This window comes from Anser brachyrhynchus (genome assembly GCF_964034855.1).
Source record: "Anser brachyrhynchus genome assembly, chromosome: 2".
NCBI classification, from domain to species: domain Eukaryota; kingdom Metazoa; phylum Chordata; class Aves; order Anseriformes; family Anatidae; genus Anser; species Anser brachyrhynchus.
In genome coordinates, this window is record NC_137695.1 from 144,794,636 (window position 1) to 144,808,886 (window position 14,251).

Consider the following 14,251-nt stretch of genomic DNA (forward strand, 5'->3'; position numbering starts at 1 on the left):
TTATACCTCTTAGTATAAACAAGTATACAGAAATATTCTTAACATTGTTTTAGAGGTTGTGATGTATGGGAAGTACTTAATTTCTTTAATGAGAAAGATCAATTGTCAAGAGAATCTTCCAGAGGCTATGTGTCATTGTGGATAGAAGAAACATAAATCGTGCAACAGACAACTAAGACCTCTCTAATGGTTTAAAATATCAAGATCTGAAAAGAGATCAGCTTCTCCATTCTAATCTAATATGGCGCTGAGTGCTCACTATTTAAAATCATTTACCTGTCTGAAGTCAGAAGTTAATAATTGTATTTTGAAGAAAACTTTCTAAATGAAACTCGGTGAAAATAACTGAAAAAAAAAAAAGAATTTGAAGGACAAACTTCTTGACTACTAAATACTAAATATGGCGTGGCAAATTGAACTTAGATGTTTCTATTTGGAAACTGAGGAACAGAAATCTTCAATATATTTCAGTCAGATTCAGTGAAAACAGTGATTTTCTTTCCTGCTATTTCTTTCTCCTATATATTGACAAAGCTGATCAGGATACTGATTGGAGTGGAATTTAAAAATGAAGACATCAATATTGTTGGTGTACTGTTAGCACTGAATCTCATTGCTCATGCCTCACTAGACTCCTTATTATGGAGTTGATATTACAGGAGCCTTCTGCTATCCATTATCAAAAGTTTGAATTCCCTTTAGTCACAACTTAAAAGACATTACGCTGAGTCTTCATAAATCAGAAAGAAATATTATACATACCTCCACACTTAGGAATAGGTCCACTCCACATTACTTTTCCATCCACTAACATGCAAGTAATTGTTTCAGTTCCCTGTGTTTTGATAAATCCTTCCTCACAGATAACAGAAATTGAACTCCCCAACTGAAAGTTGTCACCAAAACGCCGGGCATTGATTGGTACTCCAGGATCAGGGCACTCGTTATGTCCAAATGCTATGTAAAAGGTTAAAAAAAAAAAAAAAAAAGGCAGGGGAAGGAAGGAGAGAGGGTAAATAGTGTGATAATTTTTGCAAGTAATTTGTCAGAATTTTACTCTGTCAGTAAAACCGAACCATGTAAGTAAATTTTACTCTGTTAGTAAAACCAAACAATGAGAAAGTAAAGCTTGGCCAACAGCAGAAAATATACACTGGTAGAAAAATTGTCTTAAAATATGATAAAGTTCTGTCAGCATAAATCTCAATTTGGACAGCCATAGTGCTGGCAGACTGTGATGGCTAAGTTCTTCCCAGCGGCCCATCATATCCAGTGACAGAATGGGTGAGAACTTTACATCAGAACAGTAGGGCAGGCGTATGTGATATAATCGATTTATTTGTTTGTTTGTTTTTTAATTTACTGTCATATTCACTACAGCTGCACTGACTTCAGTGTGCCTGATATTTCTATAGTATGTTTTTTTGTTTTGTTTTGTTTTCGCCAAACTAAGAGCTTGTGATAGGGGCGATGTTGGAGAAAGAAACAAAATCTGAAATTTTCACCATATGGTTATATTTAAGGTCAAATAAATAGTAAATTCAAAGTTTTGTACAAATCCTTCAAAATTTCAAGTTCATCTATGAACAGATTAAAAAAAAAAAGTAAAAAAATTCCATGTATATATCTGGAGATACAGTAACAAAGATAGTCCATGTTTATTACTATAGGATTCACCTTATATTGGGAGACCATGGTCATATTAGAACAAGTCCAGAGGAGGGCCATGAAGATGATCAAGGAGCTGGAGCACCTCTCATATGAAGACAGGCTGAGAGAGCTGGGGTTGATCAACCTGGAGAAAAGAAGGCTCCAGGGAGACCTTATAGTGGTTTTCCAGTAAATAAAGACTAGAGGAAAGCTGGGGAGGGACTCTTTGTCAGGAGTGTGGTGATAGGGCAAGGAGTAATGATTTTAAACTAAATAAGGGTAGATTTAGATTAGATATTAGAAAGATATTCTTTACTCAGAGAGTGGTGAGACACTGGAACAGGTTGCCCAGAAAAGTTGTGGATGCCCCATCTCTGGGAAGGCTGGACTTTGAGCAACATGGTCTAGTGGAAGGTGTCCCTGCCCATTGTAGGGGGGTTGGAATCTTTAAGGTCCTTTCAAATCCAAACCATTCTATGGGAACAGACAAATTTATCTTCATACCAGAAGTGAACAAAATCATATTTAAAGCAATATTGTTCAAAGAAAAGATATGCATTCATTCTCTATTATATTCTGTAAAAAGAATGCTGCATATAAATATTAGATTTTAAAAAATGATGTTTTTTTCAGCAGGAACAGATATCACAAGCACAGTATCCACCTTCCTCAGGTGTGATGATTTAAACTTATTTCTTCATAAGAATGCCTGTATATGAAGGAGACATCAGGCAGAAGATAGGACTATATGCTAAAAAGATGATTTTTCACAATATTTTTCTGCAGTTTTACTTATACATCTGTTAGACAAAATGTATCCAAGCTACCTCATGAAATTTCCCAAATGTAAACATTATTCAAAAAGAAATATTAATTTCTTAAAACATATTTAAGAAAAATGGATTGTTCCACTTTATTTCCAGGAGAGTATTCAATTTACCGTTAACTGAAATCAAACAAGGTAATCATATTAGTTTGCTTTCACGCTTTGATTGCTTCCTGCAATGTGCAAGTATTCAAGAAGGTTCAACAGACACTCACACAATAATTATGCTAGTAAAATAATCTTTACAGAAAAATAAAAGATACGAAGAACTTCCAAACATGTTAGTATACAAAATAAAATGGAAATGTTTTATTATTCTTATTGTTACTATAAATAATATCTACCTTTTTAAGAATATTTATTGTATATTAAAGGAATGCAAATGTTACACTGCTCTGGCAAGGATACAGATCATAACATGATTTTTAAATCAAAATACTTTTAAAATGAATAAACATCCTTCTTCCCTTTCAAGAAACTCTTATATAAAGATAGCATATTTTTTACTAAAATTGTTAAATCACTTTGTATGAAGCAAGACTATAATTAAATATTATTAATTATAATAACAACATTATTAATTATTATTAATTATAGTAACGACACATGTATTGGGAATAAAAATAGTGCTTCAATAGTTATCTACTACTGGAGGATGGCTTTCAAAAATGATGCAATCGTATACTTTTTCCACTGGGGTCACAAAATTTTTGTCAATACATTAAACATATTTCTCACTTTTAGTGAAGGACTGATTGCATGTTTTTTTCTTACTAGCTTCAGACCAACCACACAGAGATAGATTTTTAATAGATATCTGCAAATTTAGATAAAAGTCAACTCCAGGTATAGTTTGCTTATGTATGACACCAGCTTATTAAGGTTATAACTTCGGTTTATTGCTCTATATTTCAGCTCAGGAACTGAGTTATGCTGCTACTGTTGCTCCTGTGGAACTGACTGCACTGCATGGGGTGGCTCTGGGAGGCAGGAGAGTGACAGATAAGCCTTCCCAAAAACAGTTGTTCCCTCAGTCTGTCCTGGCTGCAGTTACGGTACTTGATTCAGTATTCAGACTGCCTATACTTCTGAAAAGATTTATGGTGGAAATGTAATAGTAGATATGACTGAAACTGAAAAGAAAAAGCACAAATTTGTATATTCTTAATATTAATACGTGAGCCATCATCTATAGATCAAGAAACAATAGAAAAGTTCCTCATGAAATATTACATGTAAATAGGAGATACAGCTTTCTTGACTTTTACTTATCCACTATTGTGTTTGCACTGCTATTTCAAGCAGAATCCCAAAAAAGCTATGCAGCATAAACATAGTATAGGGTGACGGTTAAGTACTCTCAGCTCTGATATTAACTCAGAAGGATTTTAAAACCTGCATTTTGCATCAAAAAATGTGAAGAGGAGGAATGGCAAAGATCTGAAAAGACAGGAAGGTAGGAATGAAGCTAACTGTAACCATAACATCTGGTTTGAAACCTGCTCTGAAAGGTCCTTGGAAACAGGGCCAGAAAGGAGTAGTCCACTGGCATGATTAATTGCTTTGGTAGACTGTCCTGTGAAGAGTTTTAGCTGAAAAGTCTAGCAATGGATTTGGAATAAGTAACTCTTTCAGAGGAAAAATATCAAAGAGCAACCAAGTTAAGAGAATATCAAGTAATAACTGATATTTCATTAAAAACAAACAAACAAACAAACAAAAAAACATGAAAAGTTGTTAAAAGTAATGTAAACAACTAATAGGTTATTTGGTACTGTTACTCGTAAACTCATACTTCTATGTAGCAAACAACACAGTGTGAGGAATTCTATCCTGGGAAGTACTGAGGCTAAAAAGTCTAGCAGGAGGGAGTGCCAGCAAAAATGTCTTGTGATGGATATACCCTATCACAGCAATAAAATGGACTAAAGCAGTCTTTGGATATAAACACAGCGCCTGGGAATGTCAATGTCATGGACTACTGAGATAAAATCACTCAAGTAATTTGGCAGATGTCAAATGACCAGACACACTTCCCCCAACCTCTGACAACTCATTCCTCTGTCAGTGAGGAAAGGAGAGGTAGAGATAATTTTTCTGACTTTTTGGTCTTCTTTGTATTAAGTCCTTTGTCAGAGAAGCAATAAATATCCATACAACTTCACATGGGTCCAACTGTTGCAGAGAAATTAATGTACACATTTTGCCTGTCCTGACCTAAACTAGGAAATCTAGACTGAAGCAAAGCAACTATATAGCTGCACTGATGTAATTTATGCGACTATATTCAGATAGTGTGTCTAGTTCTGATTTCCATAATTCAACAGAGATGTAGATAAAGTGGGAAGCATTCATAAAAGAGTCACAAATGTGATAAAAGGTTCAGAGTTCTCCCTTAAATTGACGAGTCCAATGCATTTAGCTTATCAGAGGGAAGATTAAGGGATGACTGAGTTTATAAATAACTTCAAAGAGAACAGAAATGTCATTAAGGTCTCCTGGGTTTGGGATATAAACTGGAAGTAATGAGCCAGGAGTAAGTATGCAGTTCAAAGCAACTTAAACCAATGTAATTTCAGGCAGCTATGTTCCTATTTTCTCTGCTACCCAAGAAAGCACCTTCCAGCCTCATCATCTCTTTGACATCAACAGCAGTGCATAGGCTAGATATAAGTAAACCCATACACGGATCTGACCTCACTGAAACTCACAGCTTTTGGAGTTGCTAGGTCTTTGGTTACTTAAACATTTTCTGCATCATCCATTTTCATGTCACACAGTTCTGTGGGCTTGTTCCAAAATTTAAAATCAGTTAGATTTCTAATGAGTTATCAGATTTGTTGAAGACTTGGAGTAATTCTAAGATGAGATATTTGAAAAACAAAGCAGTTTTTGTTTAATTCCAAGAGAAGCTGAATTTAGGTTTAATTTTACTGAGACAAAAATAATTATCTGAAACCACATATGTCACTGTAATAAAAACAAATATGGGATAAGAACAGTTTGTGAGAAATGCTATTAAAAAATCAGATCATGTACTAGCAGATCAATTTTACTCTTCTTTATCCTATAACTAAGAAACTTATCAATGAAGTTATTTATGCTAATAGCTTACATTATTTTTTGAAAAGACTAATTATGTTGTACCTTTTCTGTGATACACTGTTTCTACTCTTGAAGGTGAAAAAAGAGACTGATAGCTTTGAAAAGGTTTGGATATATACACAGGGGAAGTATTAGCAGAAAATGGATATTTTTAATTAACTTTGGGTTTAAAATTGCCAAGACAAAGAGAAAATTATATTAATTCCATATTTATTCTGTCTTGGTGTTCAACTATTTATTGTGGAAAGATTACTTCTGTAACTTATCAGACTGCAGCTGTCTTTACTGAAGTAAGATTGGACACATTTTCTTCAATTATTTTCTCTTTTGGAAGTAGATATTAATTACAGTTAAGAAATGCACACACACTTCCATTCTAGCTTAAACATACCCTCCCCCCAATAAAAACATATATATGTTAAACTGCTCATATATATAAAATAATTCTTTAAAATAGATCTTTTAGAGTGAGTGAGTTTCATTATACAACTAGTAAAAAATAGTATTGTATTGTTACTTCTTCATTAAAATAAAAGTGCACCATTTGGCATTATCAAGACGTTATTTGATGTGATTGATAGTTGACTGATATCATAATTAGTCTATCATGTAAAATAGCTAAACAAAATATAAAAGGTGACAGGAGATAACTGGCTTCTCTTCCAAAGGCTAGGTACAATTCAGAGCTCTAAAGACAGAAGCCCAACTACTATTTACTGCTGCAGCTCTGAATGGCAGCCTAGAAATTTCTCTCCCTGTGTCTGTTACAGCTTTAAGTTAGAAATATATTAATCAGGATATAAATAATATTAATTTACCTTCAGCCTATATGTAAGCAAACCAAAACAGTGTGACTAACAACAGTATTTAAGAATTCTTTTTAATCTTGTAATGGTGTTGCCAGACTCAACATATAATCATTTTACATAAGCATGTGAGCAATTTGATTACCAAAAAGGAGGGATAGGCAGGGCAGGTGAGGTAGAGGTGTTATGCTGTACATAAAAGAGAGATTCACAAAATCACAGAATCATCTAGGTTGGAAGAGACCTCCAAGATCACCGAGCCCAACCTCTGACCTAACACTAACAAGTCCTCCACTAAACCATATCACTAAGGGCTACATCTAAACGTCTCTTAAAGACCTCCAGGGATGGTGACTCAACCAGCTCCCTGGGCAGCCCATTCCAATGCCTAACAACCCTTTCAGTAAAGAAGTTCTTCCTAATATCCAACCTAAACCTCCCCTGGCACAACTTTAGCCCATTCCCCCTCATCCTGTCACCAGGCACGTGGGAGAATAGACCAACTCCCAACTCACTACTGCCTCCTTTAAGGTGTCCATAGAGTGTGATAAGGTCACCCCTGAGCCTCCTCTTCTCCAGGCTGAACAATCCCAGCTCCCTCAGCCGCTCCTCATAAGACTTGTTCTCCAGACCCCTCACCAGCTTCGTTGCCCTTCTCTGGACTCTCTCGAGCACCTCCATGTCCTTCTTGTAGCGAGGGGCCCAAAACTGAACACAGTACTCGAGGTGCGGCCTCACCAGAGCCGAGTACAGGGGGACAATCACTTCCCTAGACCTGCTGGCCGCGCTGTTTCTTATGCAAGCCAGGATGCTGTTGGCCTTCTTGGCCACCTGAGCACACTGCTGGCTCATATTCAGCTGACTATCAACCAATACTCCTAGGTCCTTCTCTGCCAGGAAGATTTCTAACCATTCATCTCGCAGCCTGTAGCACAGCTTGGGGTTGTTGCGCTCCCAGTGCAGGACCCCGGCACTTGGCCTTGTTGAACCTCATACAGTTGGCCTCAGCCCATCGGTCCAGCCTATTCAGATCCTCCTGCAGAGCCTTCCTACCCTCAAGCAGATCAGCACATGCACCTAACTTGGTGCCGTCTGCAAACTTACTGAGGGTGCACTCGATCCCTTGCCATTAGGGATGATGTGGTAGAAAGCTTCTGGGTGAAGATTAAGGGGAATGGACAGTAAAGCAGATGTCATCATGGAGGTCTACTATCAACCACCAACCCAGAACAATGGCACAGATTAACTATTCTACAGGCAACTGAGGGAAATCTTGGGACCAGTTGTCCCTGTCCTGATGGGAGACTCCAGCATCACAGACATAAACTTGGAAAATCATACTGCCACAACAAGTACGGGAAATTCCTAAAGCATGCTGAAGACAACTTTCTGTCTTAAGTATTGAGTGAGCCACTAGGAAAGGTGCCCTCCTAGATCTGTTGTTTGAGAATAGGGAAGGCATTGTGGGAGATGTCATGGTAGACGGCTGTCCTGGTTTTGGCAGGGATAATTTTATTCCTAGTGGCTCTTATGTTTCATGTTTTGGATTTAGGAAGAGAATAATGCTGTTAATACACTGATGTTTTAGTTCTTGCAGAGCAGTGTTTACACTAGGTCAACGGATTTTCAGCCTCTCATACCGTCCTGCCAGTGAGGAGGCTGGGGGTGCACGAGAAGCTGGGAGGGGACAGAAACAGGACAGCTGACCTAAACTGGTCAAAAGGAAAATTCCATATGACATGTGGATCATATCATATCATTCAGGACAATAAAAACTGGGAAGGTTGGCGTGGGGGGGAGGACCGCTGCTTGGCAACTGGCAGGGCATTGGTCAGTGGGTGGTGTGCAATTGCATTGTGTATTACTTTTTTTTTTTTTTAATATGTTTATTATTAATAATATTCTTTTTCCATTCCTTTTCTATCCTACTAAACTCTCTTTATCTCAAATCATGAGTTTACTTTTTTTCCCTTCCAATTCTCTCCTCCATCCCACTTGGTGGGGAGGGGAGTGAGTAAATGTCTGCGTAGCGCTTAGCTGCCTTCTGGGTTAAACCACAACAGTGACTGTCTTGGCTGCAGTGATCATGAATTAGTTGACTTCAACATTTTTGGTGTAAGGAGAAAAAAGGTCAGCAGAGTTGCCACCACGGACTTCAAGAGAACAGACTTTAAGCTTCTGAGGGAGCTAGTTAGCAGTGTCCCCTGGGAATCTGCTCTAGAGGAATTAAGGGTCCATGAGCTGTTTGCTTGTCAAAAAACACCTTTTAAAATCCCAGAAGCAGACAATCTCATTGTGCTGCAAGTCAAGCAAGTGGGGCAGAAGACTAGCCTGGCTGAACATGGAATCCCTCCTGGAACTAGGGCAGAAAGAGACAGTATATGACCTGTGGAGGCAAGGTCTGGCTTCACAGGGAGATTGCAGAGCTGCAGTTTGCATTGAAAAGTAGAAAACAAGAAAACCAATACCCAACTTGAGTTGCCAGTGTGGTGTCAGACAACAAAAAAGACTTTCTGAAGTATGTTAACAGCAAGAGGAGGTCAAAGGAAAACTTTAGACTGATGCTTGGAGCAGATGGTCACTTGAAATGTAACGAGGAAAAGGTCAAGGCATTTAATGCCTTTGTTACCTCAGTAACAGTTACAAGGGCTTCTGGGCTGCCCAGACCTAAGTGTTGGAGGACCATGACTTTCCATCTGTGGTCACTGAAATTGTAAGGAAACAGCTGTATCAACTTAATGTTCCTAAGTTCATGGGGCCTGATGGCATTCACCTCAGAGTGATGAAGAAATTAGCAGATGTTATAGGTGGACCCCTCTCAACAATTTACCAAAGGTCATGGGAGTCTGGAGAGGTCCCTGCTGACTGAAAGCTAGCTAGCATTATATCCATCTACAAAAAGGGCATGAGACAAGATACTACATACTTGTAAGTCTAACTTCAGCCCCTGGAAAAGTTACGGAGAAGATTGTCCTGGGGGATATTGAAAGGCACTTAAAGAACAAAGCTGTTATCAGGCATAGTCAACATGCATTTATGAAGAGAAAGTCCTGCCTTAGTGATTTGTTCTCCTTTTATAATAAGGCCACCCACTTGGTGAATGAAGGGAAGGCAGCTGATGTAATCTTTCTGGATTTCAGTAAGGCCTTTGATACTGTCCTTCACAGTACCCTCTGGACAAATTGTCCGGCTGTGAAATAAACATGTTCATTCTATGCTGGGTGATGAACTGGACCAATGGTAGAGCTCAATGTGTTACAGTAAATGGAGTTACATCTGGCTGACAGATGGTCACCAGTGGTATTCCTCAAGGCTCAATTCTGGAGCGAGCTCTGTTCAACATTTTTATCAGTGATGCGGATGCAGGATTGAAACTCATCAAGTTTGCTGTTGATACTAAACTGTGAGGTGCTGTTCACTCCCTGGAGGGACAAGAAGCCTTGCAGAGGGATCTAGATAGATTAGAGCACTGGGCGATTAGGAATGGCATGAAGTTCAACAAAGGAAAATGCTGGGTTCTGCTCCTGGGAAGGAGTAATGACAGACACAATTACAGACTAGGAGACAAGTGGCTAGAGAACAGCTCAGCAAAAAGGGATCTGGATGTGCTCTTTGACAACAGGCTCAACATGAGTCAGGAGTGTGCCCTGGCAAGCCAAGAGACCAAACTGCATTATAGGGTGCATTTAACACAGCACAGCCAGCCAGACAAAAGAGGTGATTTTTCCCACTATGGTTAGCGCTGGTGTAGACTCATCTTGAATAATGTGTGCAGTGCTGGTCTTCAGAATATAAAAAGGATGTTAAGGTACTTGAAAGCATCCAGAGGAGGGCAACAAAGCTGGTAAAAAGGATGGAAGTCATGTCCTATGAGGAGGGGCTGAGAACACTTGGGTTGTCTAGTCTTGAGAAGAGTCTAAGAGGTGACCTCAGTTCTCTGCAACTTCCTGAGGAGGTGAAGTGGAGAGAGAGGTGCCAGTCTCTTCTCACTGGTAGCTTTTGACAGGACACACAGGAATAGCACAAAGCTGTGCCAGGGGAGGTTCATACTATATATAAGGAAAATTTCTTTGTGGTGAAGGTGGTCAAACACTGGAACAGGGTTCCTACAGAGGTAGTTGATGCCCCATGTGTGTCATTGTTCAAGAGGCATTTGGACAATGCCCTCAGTAATAACCTTTAACATTTAGTTACCTCTGAAGAAGTCAGGCAGTTGGACTAGATGATCTTTGAAGGTCATCTGAACTATTGACATCCAACTGAACTATTCTATTCTGTTTTATTCTAAAGGCAAAGAAAAATGAGTATAGTTGCACACAAAAGGTACCCAAGTAGCAAAACATTGCCAGAGGGCAAGATAAGCACAAGGGGCTGCAAATAGCCAGCACATCATCCTGAATACACAAAGATGACTGGTAAGACAAAAACGTTAAAAGATGTAATACTACCAATGAGAACAAGATATCTGTTTGTCAGGGAGTGGAGAAAATAGCTTAAAATCATCAGGCATATGGAAGGAAGATCAGACAAAAAGAAGATAAGGTTAGTGCAGTTCAACATATCAAATAGTTCTCATGGCTCCTCACCTTGACCTCAATGACTAGGAACCAGCAAAGATTGCAGCCATCAGCTCCAGGGTATTATATATTCACAGCTAAATTAGTATATGAGTTCTCAGTCAGTTTTGTATGTATAATGATAACTATGTAACATTTAACCAGTAGCACAAACTTAAAGTGCTTTTAACAAATTTATTATAATTTTACAATTTGAAAATGACCTAATTTTCAGTCTTCTAAACACTCCCATCACAGTGATCTCTAATGCAGTAAGTGATAAATATGCACGTTTTCAGCTATAACATTGCATCTGAAAGGCAATCTGAAAACCTAAATCAAGTATTTTTTAGGTATATAGGATTTGTGTGAAGGTGTCCTGTATTAGTGTAACATCCTTTTTACATGCTTATATATTTCTCTCAAACTATGTTGAAAACAAAACATACACTTTCATTAAAAAACAAAACAAAACAAAACAAAAAACTATTACTCACTGTTGTAAGTGATGTTAAATCCACGTCCTGACATGGAATGGTCAGCTTGAAATTCCAGCCGCAAAATATGACCATTACTGGTAAGATGAGAAGGAACTTCAGCACCAGTAAATGTTCCTATTATAGGAGAATCTGGAGAGTCACCATCTTTAACTGCAAGGAAGTCAAACTGAGATTCCAAGTCAAAGTCATTAAAAGAGAGATGGATTCGGCTCCCAGGATCTGAAATTATTGTCCAGATACAATTTAAGTTATTTCCATATCCTTCTGGATAATCAGGTGAAAGAACAGTTCCCATTGGTGCAGTGAAATTGGAAAGGCAAGGAACTGCCAAAAAAAAAAAAGACAAAGACATTAGACAATAGAAGAAAACAATTTAAGAATGATTTATATGATTTATAAGAGATCTTAAAACTTGGAACTTGGTTGTTATCACAGCTACATAATTGAGCATTTGTTACAATCAGGTGTGAAGCCAGAAAGGAAGGTTGTTGAGCCTCCAGGTAATAATGAATAGCCTTGTTGCATTGGAAACCTACAGCAGCCCTTATAATGTTCTCATGTTCAACAGTCCTTAATCAGTTGGCACCACTTATTTTCTCCTTTAGGGAACTGTTTAGATGAACAGGCCTCTCACAAAGACCACTAAGATTCAAAAGGTCAAGAGTACCCTTATCATTTGTTGTTTACACAGAAGCTCAAGATATTAACTAGCCTCAAAGAGACGAAAGAGTTGTTTTGCTTTTATCAGGATAATATTTTATATTCAACCATTTCAGTTAAGCCATATTAAATTGCAAGGATGAAAGCAACTGATTGCACTCTGAATATATTTGATCTGTAATACTTTAGTGGAAATGTTAAGGAAGAAATGTGTTGCCACAGACACTTATCTCAACATTATTTTTACTTATGTTGCGTAACGTAAATGATAAATGATCATAGATATGTATAGCTCTAAATTCTAAATTGTGTTCAGGTATAAGACATGGGGAAAAATCTGTAAATAATTTAAACCCTTGATTACAGTTCAGCAATTGGTAATCTACGGAAATATATTAACTTCTTAGAAAATCTACAGCTTCCTATAAAAAAGCCAATAATAAAATCTTACATCAAATCACATAAAGGCAATTCTTGTAATAATAAAAGAAAAAAACATATTTTAGCAGTTGTAGAATTTTTATTATGCATAGCCTTTAGGGAAACCCACCACTGAACAAAAGCAAATTCATTCTGTCAGCAGAATTAATTATACTATGCTTTTTAATCAATCATACAAATTATAAGTGAAAATGCATTATAATGCTACGTATTGTAAAATAATAATAACAAAAGTTTTGTTACATACAAATACAAATTGGTATGTTTGCAGACCACTGGTTATTTTCTTGGCAAATGATAGATTTCTCTCCGATTAATTCAAATCCAAACTGACACTCAAATCTTAAAACATCCCGGTTGGAAAATCCATCCCCTTCTCTGATACCATACAGTGGTGTTCCAGGATCCCCACAGCTTTCCTTTTCAATTTCTGTTGAAATAAAAAATAAAAAATAAAAAATTATTTCTAGAAGAATAAAACATATGCTCACATGTAGAACAAAACTACATAGTATAAGCAAATGAAGACTATTTACATAACAGCTGCTGAAATTCACCACTGAGTCTGGTTCTATGCTCTAACTTCTTATTGAGGAAATTCTGTGTAAGGATTTTAGAAAAATCAGAGCTCTTTGTGTTAACAGGGCACTTCAAATTAAAAGCAAACGAGCAAAAAATATTTCTACTTACTTAAAAAAAAAAAAGGCAATAATAGTATCAAGCAAAATACTATTTGCATTATGCAAGTGTTTAAAATTACCAACTGAGACCAGTATCCCACTCTGTCAAACACCGTCCACATTCCAATACACCTTAAATTAATGAACCAATGAAATAGAGGGGGGAAAAAAAGAGAGAGAGTAGGAAGTGTCCTCAGGAGGTCTCTAGGCCAAGCTCCTGCTCAAAGCAGGCCCAGCTCTGAGGTCTGACCAGGTTGCTCAGTGCTTTTTTTCCAGTCAGGTCTTGAAAATCTCCCAGGATGGAGAGACAGTTGTGGGCAATCTCTTCCACTGCTTGACTGCCCACATGGGAAAAACACTTTTCTTTATATGCAGTATGATCTAATTTTAATGGCCATTGTCTCCCATCTTCCCATCATGTACCAACGTTAAGAGCCTCTGTCTTCTTGATAATGTCCTGTCTTCTTGATAACCTCCTCATAAGTACTGTCAGGCTGACATTAGGCCTGACTTTTCCAGGTTAGGCAAGCCAAGCTCCCACAGGCCCTTTTCACAGGGCAGGAATTCCAGTCCCCTGAGCACCTCAGCAGCCCAGTTCCAGTCCCCTGAGCACCTTGACAGCTGTCCACTGAACTCACTCCACTCAATTGATCTCTCCCTCAAACATGGATAGACTATTCTAGATACAGTCTAATGAGTGCCAGGTAAACAAGAATAATCACTTCTATCAATCTGTGCTCCTGTTAATACAACCCAGGATGCTATCACCCTCTATCTGCTGCCAAGGGCCTTTCTGAAGAGACATTCCCCACCCCATGTTGCCAGGAGTTATTCATTCCCAGGTGCATGGCTTTGCACCTGACCTTGCTGAATTTCATTGAGTGACAGTAGGCACATTCTTCTGGTCTGTCTAGGTCCCTCTGGATAGCATCGCTCTTCTTGAGCATATTCAACTGTTTCAGTTTCGTGTCATCTGCAAACTTTGCGAGAGTGAACTCCATAGTGTCTTCACAGTCCATGACAAAAT

The 14,251-nt window shown here is 38.0% G+C and overlaps 1 protein-coding gene across 6 annotated transcripts in view; it reads right to left on the minus strand.

Annotated features, from left to right (window-relative positions):
• The window catches only part of CSMD3 (CUB and Sushi multiple domains 3), a 703,323-nt gene that overhangs the window by 309,093 nt on the left and 379,979 nt on the right, over positions 1–14,251 (minus strand). For all 6 annotated transcript variants that reach the window (XM_080578052.1, XM_080578051.1, XM_080578050.1 and 3 more), the window contains 3 exons: positions 12,792–12,974; positions 11,441–11,767; positions 763–957 (listed from right to left, as the gene is read on the minus strand). In XM_080578052.1, coding sequence (XP_080434178.1) covers positions 763–957; positions 11,441–11,767; positions 12,792–12,974 — 705 coding nt within the window. The remainder of the gene's footprint in view (positions 1–762; positions 958–11,440; positions 11,768–12,791; positions 12,975–14,251) is intronic.